This window comes from Halictus rubicundus, chromosome 7 (assembly GCF_050948215.1).
Source record: "Halictus rubicundus isolate RS-2024b chromosome 7, iyHalRubi1_principal, whole genome shotgun sequence".
Taxonomy (NCBI): Eukaryota; Metazoa; Arthropoda; class Insecta; order Hymenoptera; family Halictidae; genus Halictus; species Halictus rubicundus.
Genome location: NC_135155.1, coordinates 14,784,410 through 14,798,417, shown reverse-complemented (window position 1 = coordinate 14,798,417; position 14,008 = coordinate 14,784,410). Strand labels below are relative to the sequence as shown.

Genomic DNA, 14,008 nt, shown 5'->3' with positions numbered 1-14,008 from the left:
CACAACTTGCGACGTGCAATCATACTGTAACATATATTCTTCTCCCTCTCTTTGAAATGTTGCTATTTTTTTTTATTCTTCACTCTTTTTCATTTAAGAAAAGAAGTGAACTCTTTTTGTTTGACATTTAAGAAAAGTCAAGGTGACCTTGACCTCTCATTGGAAGTATTTTCTCAAATTCCTAATGGTGCAATCATTAACTTTTGTTTGAAACATTTTGTTGTATATAGTATGTATAAGATATAATAATAAAAATTTGTCTGTCTGTCTTATAAAAATTAAAAAAATAAATGAAAAGAATTTTGTAATCAAGCATTAAATTTAAACGACAATTCTCTTAAATGCTTTTAATAACTATAATTACTGTAAATAAATAATAAATATATCAATTTTGACGTTCCAAAAACTTTAAAAAAATATTTAGGAAGTATTCATAATTCAATGTTGGTCATCTGAGGTCCTCTCTTCCGTTTCTCTTTCTTTGTCTTCGTTGTTCCTTTGTTTTCCATTCGAGACTCGACTGATCGCCGATAAGGATTAAAATATTCCGGTTGACGGTCCGTTATATTCAGCTCTTGAGTCACCAAATTAATTAAATCGATCGTTTTCTCGTCTACTAAATGTCTGCTTCGATTGGTGAATTTTAAAGACCAAGTTAAGATCGTGTTCCATTTTGGTTGAGCTTTCAATATCCGCTGAGTTACTTCCGGAAAATGGAGGATGATATCCCCAAATAAAGCAGTGTTTTCTAACACGGTGGATAACGCTGTGAAAATATTTAAAACTTGTATATTCACATAATTAATCATTAACAATACTAACATAAATTTCAGTATTCGTAGTTTGAATCTACATCAGACAAATTTGAATTTACCGCTCTGCACCGTAACGTTTCGTGGCAATAATCTATCGTCTGGATTAAAGTCTCCGTCTTCTATCAGCGATTTACTTGACTCGATCACGTCGATCATTTTTTCCCCAAGCACCATAATCATTTTGTAAAGAAGCTCATAGTTGTCTATTCTTTCAAGACGCTTTATGGCACTTGCATGCTCTTCTCGTTGTAAACTAAATGATTTTCTGACTAATAGAAAAGGTTAAGGTACTCGTAGACATTTATCTATTTATCTGAAAACTGTGAATTGTCTCGTCATTTACATCGTAAAGGGATACATAATTCTTCGTAAACCGTACTTTCGCCGTTTCCCGCCTCGTTGTTGATTGGCTGGTCCGTCGCTATCAGATCAGCTTGTTGCGCATGCGCATTGCATGTCAACACTGACACGACTGCTATATAAACGAATACGCGTGGCATCTTATCGGCCCGAAAAACACTTAGAATACAAATTAAAATAGAAAGGTGTACACCGTTTGATACTAATCGCGTTGCAAGGTAAGAAATAGTACTTGAATTAGGACGATCCTTACATCCCTACAGGACGATTCGCCGAATTTCGACCGGCATTTAAGCCGCAAGTTTTCCGAATCTATGGTCACGACACACTGTCGCCACCTATTAACTCTGACATCGAATATGTCAACTCGACGACGTATTTCGCGAGAAAATAATTAAAAGATCTCGATAGCTAGTTTATTGCTATGCGATGATCAAGTACGTTCGACACGTAATGCGTGTGTATGCTTTTAGATTTTTTACTGACACTATTCCTGGATAGAAGAAATTGCAACAGTTCGTGCATACACAGTGTCCGTTTTCAAGATGTTGCACGAATGTGTTAATTAAAGGGTTAATTCATGTTCTGTGCACATGCCAGTGATATAATTTGATATGACAATAATATACAATCGCCTAACGTCTAAATAATATAGTTAATTACTTCGTAATTCGAGTCCACTGACGATGGCAAACATGGCAGCGACGGCTGACACAAATCTCGATGTGAGTATGTTATTTAAAAATAATGTGTTCAATTCTTTGTCGATCTACTACATACGTTCGGTATAATAAATCTGGTGTTATATTAAGCTTTATTTCTTGTTATTCTGACGATAAATATGTTGGTTCTTCGAGGCAATTCGACTCGAAATGTAAAACTTTGACAAGGTTAGAACAATGATTATAATATGAATCTGTGGTTTCAAGTTCAAAGTTACCATGGAGTATGATGACCCTCAAAATATGGAGGGTGACATGACAGTGGGAACAAAGAATAGTTCAAACCTTGGAGAACCTGAATTTAATACCTTAGACGAACCAATTAAAGACACAATTGTAAGTCAATGTTATATGGTTGATAACGATAGAGAGAAACGTCGTGAGAATTCACTAGAACGGTAATGTTTTCTATAGCTCAGAGATGTTCGAGCAGTGGGTAAAAAGTTTTTCCATGTTTTGTATCCTAAAGAGAAAAAAAGTCTACTGAAAGAATGTAAGTATATGTAGCTTTAATCATTTTAGTGCCATGCAGGGCGATCGCACTGTTCGTATGTTGAATAATGCCACAACATTTGGTTGGGACGTTCAATTAATGGCATTTATTGATGTAGAAACAGAATAGTACAATTGCACTACTTGGCACTACTCAGCATAGTTTTTGAAATGATCCTTGGCACTAAAATGGTTAATAAACAGTTACACTGAAAAGTTGTAACAAAGAACTTACCATATTTCAGGGGACCTTTGGGGACCATTAGTATTATGTACGTTCATGGCAATGTAAGTGTTGCATTTCTTGTATTCACTTCTCAGTTCTTACTACTTTAGAGTATTATGAAATCCTTGTTGTTTAGGATACTGCAAGGGTCTTCAGACGCAGCAGATGATTCTAATGATGGAGGACCAGAATTTGCAGAGGTTTTTGTAATTGTATGGATTGGGTCTATGGTGGTTACGTTGAATTCAAAGTTACTAGGTGGCAATATGTAAGTAAATGCAAATGTTATAGTTCACTTTAAAGTAATTGTATCGTGGACCAAATTAACTTCAATTTCATGTATTAATGTGCTTCCTGTTTCTTTCGCTTTGATTTCAACCACTTGAATTTTTTCCGATATGTTACAGATCTTTCTTCCAAAGTATTTGCGTCTTAGGATACTGTTTGCTGCCAACTGCTATAGCTCTAATTTTATGTAGAATCATTTTGATGGCAGAGCAAACAACTTTCCTGTTTAGTTTAAGGTTCTTTATTTCCATGACTGGATTTGCATGGGCAACATATGGTTAGTATAGGATTATGTACATTTCTTTTTGATCCTTTTATTCTGTATTCTTTATTACCGGCATTTTTAATATATTTTAGCATCGATGGCATTTCTTGGTGACAGTCAACCAGTAGGAAGGAAAGCTTTAGCCGTTTATCCAATATTTTTATTCTATTTTGTAATTTCGTGGCTGGTAATATCTCACACTACATAAAATAAAATATAAATCATTTATAATAATAAGACTGTACATTGTTCAGTATTTGTGCACAAATTAACGGAGACATTGCATAGCCTGCAATATACTTTATAATTCGTAGAATCTAAACGTGCGTCATACTGAGTTTTCTGTAGATAAAATAGAAGGTACATGTATACATATATATATATATACATACATTTATTACTATGCATTTTAGGGAATCACCGGTTTGTATGTCAATTGCAATTACCTATATATATTCATTAGAGTATGAAACAGTGAATGACAGTCGAGTGAATTAGTAAATTCTTATATATTTATATATAAATCTGATAAAAAGAATTGGCCAATGTGATACCGAATAATTTATCGATTAACATTACAATTATTCTATTTATATAATCTTCCAGGATGATTCCTTATTTAAAAATTGCATTTTTGTCAACCGAGTTTTCCGCAAGCTGACATTCCTATAAAAAAATGCTTAATTTCTTAATTGACAGATTTGAACAAGTCGCAATTTCTACTCTTTACATACATATACATATACATATACATATACATACATATATATATACAAATTGTGTACATAATTTTAGCTGTAAAATTTAAATCAAACATTAAATAAAATATATCATTTTTATAACACGAAAGAATTGCTCTCTATTCATCTTGCAGTTTACATGTGTGAAAAGTATTTCTCCAATCGTTTTAGAAGAATTTTGCTATCGCAGTGCCCGGGATATGCACTCAGAGATTTTTGCACCGCAATGTAACTTGTCTGCAGGTCTCCAACCTACGGATTTTTATAATATTTATAACACGATAGTTCTTAAATATAAATTTTGATAAGTTAATTTATAGAAAACGAGGTAAATACCTCGTAAGCTAAATAGGCACTATTAAAGTGAGGCTCGTAAATAAAATTTGCAATATTAGCAGCGGCATGGAAATACGTTCGAGCTGCTGTTAGGTTTCCATTTCGTATTTGTATGACTCCGAGATTATTGTACGCTAAGGCATGTCTGTTGTCGCTTACAATAGCAAGCTTCAGACATTCTTCTGCCATTGTTACGTCACCTACTGTCTGAAATTATTTACAAACTTAACTATAAAAAAGAATAAGATCGAAATTGTATACACCTATCTCCCCCGATTTACACGGAAAATCCTCAGAATACCATGTAAATCGAAATCATGGCTTTTTGTATAAAAAACATTATTTAATTAGTTATTTAATTAAATTTATTTATTTCAACGTAAAATAAAATACAAATGAAAAACAACAAATATCAGTCCATTTATGAAATAATAAATATATAAATCTATATGTAATTAATTTTATAGAAACTAGAAATACAAAATTCATAAAAAGTTAGTTCATACGTTTAATTACTATCATCACTATCATAGATTATTAATCTTTTTTCCTGATCGGTGGGATTTCACTTTCATCACTAAAAAAAAAATGACTGTACAAATATGTGCGCATAAATTTTTATTTTTGAAAATCCGTTATTTCGAAAGTCGTGTAAATCGGGGAAGGAGTGTACTTAAAAATAGTTTGTATACCTACTAGAGCAATGTGAGATATGTTATACCATACATCAGCCGCGTTTTCATCTGTAGAAAGATTAAGTGCCCTTTCGAAGCATGATATAACATGGTCATATTGCTGGGAATAAAAGCAGCATAATCCAAGATTATTAAATAGCTCAACATTATACACACCCATTTGTAGTAATCGTCTATGTCGAGAATAAGAGTAAATTTAATTACATATCAACCTTATCAGTTACATTTACAGGTTTTCCATTCCAAGTTCACTCTTTTGGAGACCAAATTCACCCCGTTGCAAATCAAATTCATCCGTTTGCAAATTAAGTTTTTCTAGAAATTCGTTTCCTTAAATTATCGTAATCAAATAAAATTGACTTTTCCTAAATTCAAAATTTTATTGTGTATAACAGTGAATATAAAATATTCATTTGGCATACACATTGATTCATCTATAATGATTCTCAAACTACTATTCGTGGCAATTTCATGTAGAGTGAATTTGATTACGAAAGGATTAATTTGGAGAGCACAACCTGTATATTCACTTTTACCTGTAGAAACGTAAAGCCAGTTCTGGCTGATCATTATAAAAATGATGCATGCCAATACTGGCTATGGCTTCCGTATGCGAAGCATCTTCCTGAACAACCATTTTATAATATTTTAACGACATGCCAGCATTGTTTAAGCCATCAAATATACGTCCCATCTCAGTAAGAATGTTGACATCGTTAGGAAAATACTCGAGACCTTTCTTACAGGTCTCTAAAGCAGTCAATGGTTGATCTAGCCTAATGTACACTCTGACCAGTCTCAGGACAGATTCGATAGTTTTGCAATCCTTTAATGCTGACTTAAACTGTTGCTCAGCATCTCTTACCAATCCTAAACTGTAATAGCACTTGCCGAGTTGAACTTTCCACCACCAATCTTTGTATTGACAAACTTGTGTTGCTTGGACTGCCAGGTCTAGTGCCTAAGAATAGTTTTATTTAAAACTTCATCGTTAATTAGATATCTCAAGTGAAGCATACTTACATATCTCACATCGTGTTCGTGATAATATATATATTCGAACAATGGTTTTGCAATGTTGGGTTGACTAGCATACTTTGCAATGTTTAAGCGGGACAGTTGTATAAATGGTCCTCCGGGCTCTGTTAGCATGGATGCTGTGCCTAATCTACGAAATACAAAGTTATTAACACATTGTTCATAATTTTTTAAGTTTCCTTTTGGTGTAGTGCAGTAATTGAAAATCCTATTAAGAGCTTCCAGTAGATAAAGTGTTAACACTAGATTTATGGGACGCGTTCCAATATTTTTAATTTGCAATTATTGAGATTGTAATGATACATCTATGAGGAATTATTTAACAGACTTATTACTTCGGGTACAGATTGTAAAATATGGCTAAAAATTTGGATAGACACGTTCTCGTTATTTTTACAAAGTAATGTAAAATAGTCACTTTTAGAGTCCTGTAAATCTAGTGTTAATGTTACAGTTTCTATTTAACGATTCTGAGAGCAATTTAGAGAGTGTACCTAACACTGCGACTAGAATTTGCTGTGATCGGTCTGGCAGTCATGGCAGTTCTCGGTGTTCTTAATGTCTGCTCAAATGACTGGGACACTGCAGATTGCGTGGCTGGTCGTACAACTCCTGTAAGTGGCCTTCCTACAAAATATATACTAAATTTATACTCGTTTGTAATAGAGCAAGCAGTTTATTATGTAGAGGTATGTTAAAGTTTCTAAATCAAACCTGACTGCGTCTTGGGTCTCAGATGTTGTCCTATATGAGTGGTGCCAGGATTTTTTAAGGATGTTCCAGGTCTAGGCATAGAAGATATAGTATAATTATCCAGTAAGCTTTCAGCAATTCCTTCTTCTTCTCCTTCTATGTCGTCAACGTATACTTGTAATGTTAAGGCACGCATTTTCAACACCCATACAGCCTGTTATAAAATATATTGTATGATAATCAGCATTGGGTAAGAAATAATTGATTAAACTTTCCTTATACCTGGTCTAACGGATTTTTTCTCAACAATTCTGAACATATTGCTGCACATTCTTCATACTTTCCTCTGCTAAATAAACTCAGAGCTTTGAATAATTCCATTTAAAAAACGTTATGAGAATTAATTAGTTTGTAAAAAAATAACTCAATGTTTTAGAACATCATACTATTGCACTTGTCTGTATCTAACTATGTACATATTGTAGGCAAACGATTTTTCCAAGTGATGTTATTGATTATTTTCCTCATAACCCTGACCATGTATGAAACATGGACAACTGTTGATTAATGTTAATAATACTCATTTCTACTTATGTTGTGCATTTAAAATGCATATAAAAATATCGGCAAATGAAAATCAATGCATTTTTAATGAAATGTTAACAATATGATGTATTTTTATGAAAGCAACTTTTTGCAGTTAATATAATAAAGGACTGTCATATTTTTTTGAAACCTTACTTCTGTCAAAATGTGAAGAAGATCATAATACATTATTTATATATTTATATAGTTTCTTTATTTTAACTACTTTTTGTATTATTGTTTTGCAAATTAAGTAAAACTCAATTCATATTTGAAACAATGAAAGACATTCACATAAATGATATTAGGTCAGTATCTTTTTATATCATATTAACAAAATATTGTAGAATAGTGTAATCAATATATATTTATTATATAGCGTTAAACAAGCCTTCAATGATTTCTTCAAGACTAAAAGTATAGAAGAGCAATGCACAGAAGAAACCTTGATGCGTCTACACGAAGCCTTTCTGGTATATTTAAAAAATATTCAACCATTCGAATTATTAATATTTATGCAATAATAATGATAAAAAATAATGAAATAATTTAAATAAAGTGGATAGTGTGACTTACTTCAGAAAATATTATGTTTGCAGACATCACAAAATGAAGAAATGGACATTTCTCAACTAAATGATGCTTTTAAACATATATTACATATTGCAATACCTGACGATAAATTTGAAGTACTATTTAAAAAGGTGAGAATAGAAGAAAAGTATTAATATCTATGTGAATATCATTTTATTATATATATATATCAATTACAGATGAACAGAAAAAGAGATGGAAACGTAACGTGGGATGAATTTATTTCATATTTATTATTAGAATTCCAAAAAAAGGACACTGCCCTACATCGACAGATATTGAAGCTTCCGATAACAGATGCTCCTCAACTGATAAAGTCAAACCACCGTACACCTATACACAAAATCGTATTCTGTCCTGAGATCCTCCCTGTACAAACAAAAATGCATAAGTAAACTTATATCGTAATTACTAGACTGCAGATTTTATGCATTTATAACAAAATTGGAGAAATTTCAAACAATAGAAAGATTGAAAGAATTTCAAAACATCTATAGGTTTTGCATTCCAAGTTCACCCCATTACAGATCGTTTATATTTAGAGTGCAAAACCTGTAAAGAAAATTTTTATTTTGCATAAAGATCCGCAGTCTACCAATTACATTTGTATTAATACTATGCTTTCATAATGTTTTTAGGACAGAACCGGAGGTTTTCAAAGAGGATGTTACTTAACAATCACTAAAGAAGGAGTTATTAATTATTGGTCACTGGATCTGAAATATGAACGTACTGTACAGTCGACTAGCGGTTAGTAATCTTTAACGTTTCATTTATACAGTCTTTATAAATATTTAACATGTGCTTTTTTTACAGCCTTCCTAAAAGTACAACAAACTTTAATAACTGACATGATAGTAATGCCAGATGTGCAGATAGTATGTATAAGTTCTACCGAGTGTGATTTAAGATTCTACGACAGCGTGGCCAAAAAATTTGATCTCCGAGTAGTGGTTCGTTAGATTCTCAGTAGACATTAACTAATTTCATAAATGATTCTTCTTTCATGGCAGAAACAATGCATGTAGATATCAAGTCTTGAAACAGCAGTCACCTGTATGAATTACTACTTCAGTAAAAATATCAAGGACGACTCGTACATTGTGCTTGGAGACATGAGTGGATCCATTAAAGTTATTTCATTCTCTTCTGTGGATAGAGGTCCATTTAAACAAGATCCCCAGCGTGATATATTGTTCGTTCGTTATGAGCCTGTTCTAAAGGCAAGCCGTTTAATTGTACAGTAATTTGAGGGGTAAAGTCACTCTAGAAAAACAAATTTAATTTTGAGAATTTTGTAACAAAATTATAAAAAAATTTTTCTTCATACTTCAAAGTCTGTATAATAAAGACCTGTAACTAGATTTTTCATTTCTTTCATGAAATTCTGGTAAAAAATTGTCAAAATTATTGTTCTTCGTGCTTGAAGAGTAGCTTTACCTCTCTGGAGGTAATGATTTAATTAATAATGATTTCAAATACAGGATGCAGTACCAGGACTGAAAGTCATGGAACTGAAAAGAATGCACACGGATTGGGTAAAACAGGTAGCTTACTATGGGAGCCTGAAAGCTTTCATGTCCAGCAGCAGATGTTCTGTTTGTTCATTGCTGTTCAGTGATTTCACAGGAAAAAGAATGCAATACAAATTTAAAGTCAATATGGGAATAACTTGTTTCACTGTTTGCGAAGGTACTTTTTGTAACGCGAGGCTATTAGTCTTAATCATTAGTGTTTCTACAAATTTTTATAAAAACTATAGAAAGTCAAATGCTAGTGACCGGAGGACCTGATTGCATAGTCCGAGTATGGAACCCCTTTGTGACGAAACGAGCAACTTGTGTTTTCCAAGGACACCACGCAACTATTTGTAGTTTAGTAATACAGAATAATGGTAAACGTGTATACTCTCTCTCGAATGACAAATGCATCAAAGTATGGGATGTGTCGGCACGATCTTGTATTCAGGTCTTGATAATAATTTCAGTCAATTGTATACGTTACTTATAATTAGACTACGGATTTTATGCATTTATGGTAAAAATGAATAGGTGCAATTTAAAGCAGGAGATAGGTTATAAGAATTGAAGAGCTTCATTGCATTAGTCTCAGTTTATCAAAATTATTAAAAGTAAAAATAAATTTCTGTTTGGCTCTTGTTTATTGTAATCGATCGATTAAAAACCGCAGTCTACTTATAATCTTAACGTTTTAAGATGTAATCAGAGATTTGCTTTAATGTCTATAGACGTACAATGGTCTTCCAAGCGAATTAGGCGAACATACATTAATGACTATCGTCTACAATTCGTTGAATCATAAAATGATAGTTGCTAGTATAATGATCGCTGTGATTGTTTGCGATCCTGTCATCAACGAGGAAGTATCAGATGGCTATACTCACACAAAACCAGTTAGCTGTATCCTATACAATCATCTTTATAAAGTGGTATCGTTTCACTTAGCTTAGAATCTCGTATACTTCATAAAATAATGTAAGACCATAACGTGTCATTCTTTATATATTTAGATCGTTTCCACTGGGTTAGATTCATGTATAATAATTTGGGACCCGTGGCTTGGAATTCGCTTGTACTTGGTAACGCATGCACACAGTCAATTCTTATACGGTCAGTATCACGATGTTGAGATCACAGCGGCTTGCTTCGATCAAGCTGATCAGTTACTCGTAACCGGTGCTCGTGATGGATCGTTGAAAATTTGGAATTTCAACACGGGTACCTGTTTGAGAAACATGGCACTCGACAAGAAAAAGTACAAGTCTATTTTACGATTACAAAAATTGTACACATTTGTGCTAATCGATTTGTTACCTTTTAACTTATAATTCTGATTACATTGAACTTAAGAGTACCTTGTAAATGTACTCCAATTGCAATTGTGAATTGCACAGAGATCTAAATAACAATGTAATTGAATTATGGTTGTGCAATTACAAGACGAATGATTTAATCAAAAGGATTTAAAAATACTGTTGTATTGTTCTCAACTCACAAAAATTATTAAGAAAAGAAATGAATGTCTATGCAGTTCCTGCATCTGACAATTAATACAGACAATTTTTATGTTTCATAAAAATCCGCAGTTTAGTAATTGCATAACCGTGAACATCGAATACGTCGCGCTACTATCTTTCTTACTGTCTTAATTTAGAGAAATAACAAGTCTCGCTTGGATAGAAAATCGAATTTTGTCCTGTGGTTGGAATCGTCAAGTTGTAGAATTTGCAACTTCCGACACAAATATATTTATAAAAAGCTGGGGAGTAAATCATACCGATGATATTCTTTGCTCGGCTATATGGTACCCCCAAGTGTTAGCAACGGCAACACATAATGGAGAAATAATACTCTGGAGATTGGAGACGGGACAACCATACAGAAAATACAAAGTACAGAACCCAACAGCCAGGTGCGAAGACATGAACAGTATCTTCTCAACAATATTATCCTACAAATTAATTAAAAATTCTCAATATTAAACAGATTCAACGTAAGATACAAAAAAGATGAAGATGGGAAATTGACTTCTCAGGAAATGGGACAAATACAAAATTTAATGGACAGGTAAATGATAGTACTTACATTATAGACACATACTACAAACATAATTATGTATGCAATCTATAGACAATATAATAAAGTTTCTAAGCACCAACAATCAGCATTGAACATTATACGAATTGTTGCTGTGCGAGCCATGCTATTTCTAAATGCTCGATCATCTAAGCCCAATGTTGGGACATTGTTAGTCTCTCTTGATTCTGGTTTGATACAAGTCTGGAGTCATCATCCGGGCGGTGGATTTTTAGAAGCCTTTTCAGTCATTCATAAGGAGGGTGACTGTGCATTATCGTTGGCAACAGACCCAAAGAACGATTTCCTCGTAACAGGTAAAAGAAAGAATGTGTATGCTAGCTTTCTTTTTACAACAAAATTTATTGATCATAAATTAATGCGATAGTTCATAATCAATAAATATTGTGACGTACAATTATAATTGTGTTGAAATACATGCCACACAATTTAACATAAACATTACGATCTGTATTATTTGCAGAACTATTTTCTCCGTGGCAAAGCATACGAAAATACAATACACTTTTCTAACGTGCCATCTTGTGTTAAAAAAACTAAAATGTAATCTTATCTCTAAATGGTTTAGGTCATAATAGAGGATACATTAAGGTTTGGCATCTCGCAAACTATCTGATGTCAGAAACCTCTGTGGTATGCATGCCTCTTTTAAGACTGGAGTTTCCATTTTTATGGAAAGACAGAATCGACGGAGGAGCGAAAAGAGCTATCAGGAATCAACCGTTGCCGCTTTTGCTCACTTCTGTACGCGGCCACACGAAACCTGTTAAATCTGTGCAGATCATTTCTGACGCACGTATCATCGTTAGGTAATTTTAATTACCCACTACTAATTTCTAGACGTGTGCGAGAATCCGAAAATTTTCGGATTCTCGAGAATGTTCGGGATTTCAGATATATATAATCCCCAGTGCCGGATTAAGATCTTTAGAGGCCCTAAGGCACTTAAAAGATCTTGAGGCGCCCTTATACAGGATTACTTCAACGCAATGTAGGGTGGACCTGTACGATTTAGGCATTTTCGATAATTTGACTAAAAAGTGTTTTTAACACAATTTAGAGTTCCGCTCGCTAAAATAATTTTTCGTCAGTACATATCCACAATAAAAAGTTTCGCTATCATTTTTTTGTATGTCTCAGAGAATCTCTGTTGTTTTAAGTGGCAGCACAGATTGCACGGTACGCTTATGGACGTTAGGGGGACGTTATATATCAACTTTTGGCACATTCAAAGCATGGTCGCCAATTTTGCCTACGATCCCAGCATACCAATACTTCGATGACTACAGGCTTCCGCCTGACATTGCAAGATCTTCAAGTTTCACTAGCGTGAAAGTAATTAAGAATCTTCTACGTTTTTTAATTACACTACTCAACCAAATTTTTATTCTTTTCGTGCTTCGATGACCAACAATGTTGGACAATGTTATTGTGTTGCTAACAAACAGTATTCGATCCGATAAGTCAAGGAAGTATCATTATAACTAGACTGCATATTTTATACATTTATCATAAAAATGAATTAGTCAAATACGAAAAAGACATTGGAAGGATTGAATGATATTGGCATATTACTCTTGATTTATTAATACTAGGTTTACTTATTAATACGTGGATTTATGCATCCACGAAGAATTGTTAACCAAATTTATTTCTTTGCGTATATATTAAAAATATAATAAAGTGCTCTTTAAACCTAGCGTTAAAATTATTAGAAGAGGAAATACACTTTTATTTAACATCTGTTTCGTACAATTGACTTGGACAGTTTTTATTTTGCATAAAGATCCACAGTCTAATTATAACTATTACCTCCACGTTAAATAGCTGTTAAAGGGAGGTAAGAGAGAAACAATAAAAGAACTCAAAGATGATATCCCCGACTTTGTGAAATCCGCGATCGCTGAACGCACAGGCCCCGTGATAGATGGAAGAAAACTTACAATCTCGACCATAGATAAGTCAGTCATGATGGTTACCATGGATTACCCAATTTTGGATACCTCGTTATCACACGTGAGTATGCTTCTATTTTAAACAACTAAAAGTGTTAATTTTGTGAGATTGTTAACAAGTGTTTCTTATGTTACGATCCTTTGTTTTCTCCTAAAGTATACAGTATACATCGAATATATTTTTACGAAAATAATGCTTCCTTTAGATACCTATATACACTCACTTAAGATTAAAATCGTTGGAGAATATCCGAACACCGAGATTACCATCGATTTTACAGAAACAAAAGGAATTAACGTGAGTGAGTTAGATCGATGGTAAATATCGTTTACAACACACTTTTGCAAACCACTTCTGTAAAATGTCTTTTCTGCAGAAAACGAAGTCGCAATACGTAGACGATACATCGACAACCGAGAGCGTCCAATGAACACGGCTGGTCGGTAAAATTTGTAAAATTTAGATTGAAGAGATAAAATTGAGATAAAAGTTAGATTAGTACAATTTAAAAAAAAAACAGAACCAGCAGTCTTATAATCGTTGATGTCATGTCAAATAGATTATATCGTTTCGACGGTCAGTATGA

The 14,008-nt window shown here is 33.2% G+C and overlaps 4 protein-coding genes across 4 annotated transcripts; 2 read left to right on the top strand and 2 right to left on the bottom strand.

The window, feature by feature from the left end:
* Positions 1-334: 334 nt before the first annotated feature.
* Positions 335-1,315, bottom strand: LOC143355677 (coiled-coil domain-containing protein 134). Its single transcript, XM_076790724.1, has 3 exons — positions 1,174-1,315; positions 875-1,084; positions 335-766 (listed from the first exon to the last, which is right to left on the bottom strand). The coding sequence occupies exons 1-3, from the start codon at positions 1,313-1,315 to the stop codon at positions 432-434; spliced, it is 687 nt and encodes a 228-aa protein (XP_076646839.1). The 3' UTR covers positions 335-431.
* Positions 1,316-1,557: 242 nt separating this feature from the next.
* On the top strand, positions 1,558-3,405 carry LOC143355676 (protein YIPF6). The gene is made up of 7 exons (XM_076790723.1): positions 1,558-1,900; positions 2,105-2,233; positions 2,312-2,390; positions 2,635-2,677; positions 2,752-2,883; positions 3,023-3,180; positions 3,261-3,405. Exons 1-7 carry the CDS (start codon positions 1,862-1,864, stop codon positions 3,374-3,376), a joined length of 696 nt encoding a protein of 231 aa, XP_076646838.1. The 5' UTR covers positions 1,558-1,861; the 3' UTR covers positions 3,377-3,405.
* Positions 3,406-3,544: 139 nt separating this feature from the next.
* On the bottom strand, positions 3,545-7,177 carry Bbs8 (tetratricopeptide repeat protein 8). Its single transcript, XM_076790722.1, has 8 exons — positions 6,953-7,177; positions 6,692-6,884; positions 6,472-6,604; positions 5,963-6,107; positions 5,476-5,900; positions 4,941-5,112; positions 4,245-4,451; positions 3,545-4,160 (listed from the first exon to the last, which is right to left on the bottom strand). Exons 1-8 carry the CDS (start codon positions 7,049-7,051, stop codon positions 4,044-4,046), a joined length of 1,491 nt encoding a protein of 496 aa, XP_076646837.1. The 5' UTR covers positions 7,052-7,177; the 3' UTR covers positions 3,545-4,043.
* A 33-nt stretch (positions 7,178-7,210) lies between these two features.
* Positions 7,211-13,928, top strand: Wdy (WD repeat-containing protein WDY). Its single transcript, XM_076790725.1, has 19 exons — positions 7,211-7,563; positions 7,635-7,728; positions 7,855-7,959; positions 8,029-8,220; positions 8,488-8,599; positions 8,666-8,802; positions 8,878-9,079; positions 9,341-9,541; positions 9,612-9,817; positions 10,098-10,298; positions 10,380-10,624; positions 11,024-11,281; positions 11,356-11,436; positions 11,500-11,762; positions 12,035-12,275; positions 12,627-12,801; positions 13,294-13,482; positions 13,628-13,719; positions 13,799-13,928. The coding sequence occupies exons 1-19, from the start codon at positions 7,535-7,537 to the stop codon at positions 13,818-13,820; spliced, it is 3,045 nt and encodes a 1,014-aa protein (XP_076646840.1). The 5' UTR covers positions 7,211-7,534; the 3' UTR covers positions 13,821-13,928.
* The last annotated feature ends 80 nt before the right edge of the window (positions 13,929-14,008 follow it).

Coding starts and splice junctions, on each gene's coding strand:
- LOC143355677 (XM_076790724.1), bottom strand. CDS start 1,315: ATGCCACGCGTATTCGTTTATATAGCAGTCGTGTCAGTGTTGACATGC. Junction 1,085..1,173: donor TACGGTTTACGAAGAATTAT/GTATCCCTTTAC, acceptor CTTTTCTATTAG/TCAGAAAATCATTTAGTTTA. Junction 767..874: donor AAACGTTACGGTGCAGAGCG/GTAAATTCAAAT, acceptor ATATTTTCACAG/CGTTATCCACCGTGTTAGAA.
- LOC143355676 (XM_076790723.1), top strand. CDS start 1,862: ATGGCAAACATGGCAGCGACGGCTGACACAAATCTCGAT. Junction 2,391..2,634: donor AAAAAGTCTACTGAAAGAAT/GTAAGTATATGT, acceptor ACCATATTTCAG/GGGACCTTTGGGGACCATTA. Junction 2,678..2,751: donor TTATGTACGTTCATGGCAAT/GTAAGTGTTGCA, acceptor CTTGTTGTTTAG/GATACTGCAAGGGTCTTCAG.
- Bbs8 (XM_076790722.1), bottom strand. CDS start 7,051: ATGGAATTATTCAAAGCTCTGAGTTTATTTAGCAGAGGAAAGTATGAA. Junction 6,605..6,691: donor GAGACCCAAGACGCAGTCAG/GTTTGATTTAGA, acceptor TATATTTTGTAG/GAAGGCCACTTACAGGAGTT. Junction 4,161..4,244: donor GTGCCTATTTAGCTTACGAG/GTATTTACCTCG, acceptor AAAAATCCGTAG/GTTGGAGACCTGCAGACAAG.
- Wdy (XM_076790725.1), top strand. CDS start 7,535: ATGAAAGACATTCACATAAATGATATTAG. Junction 8,221..8,487: donor TCTGTCCTGAGATCCTCCCT/GTACAAACAAAA, acceptor TAATGTTTTTAG/GACAGAACCGGAGGTTTTCA. Junction 9,542..9,611: donor TTGTTTCACTGTTTGCGAAG/GTACTTTTTGTA, acceptor TAAAAACTATAG/AAAGTCAAATGCTAGTGACC.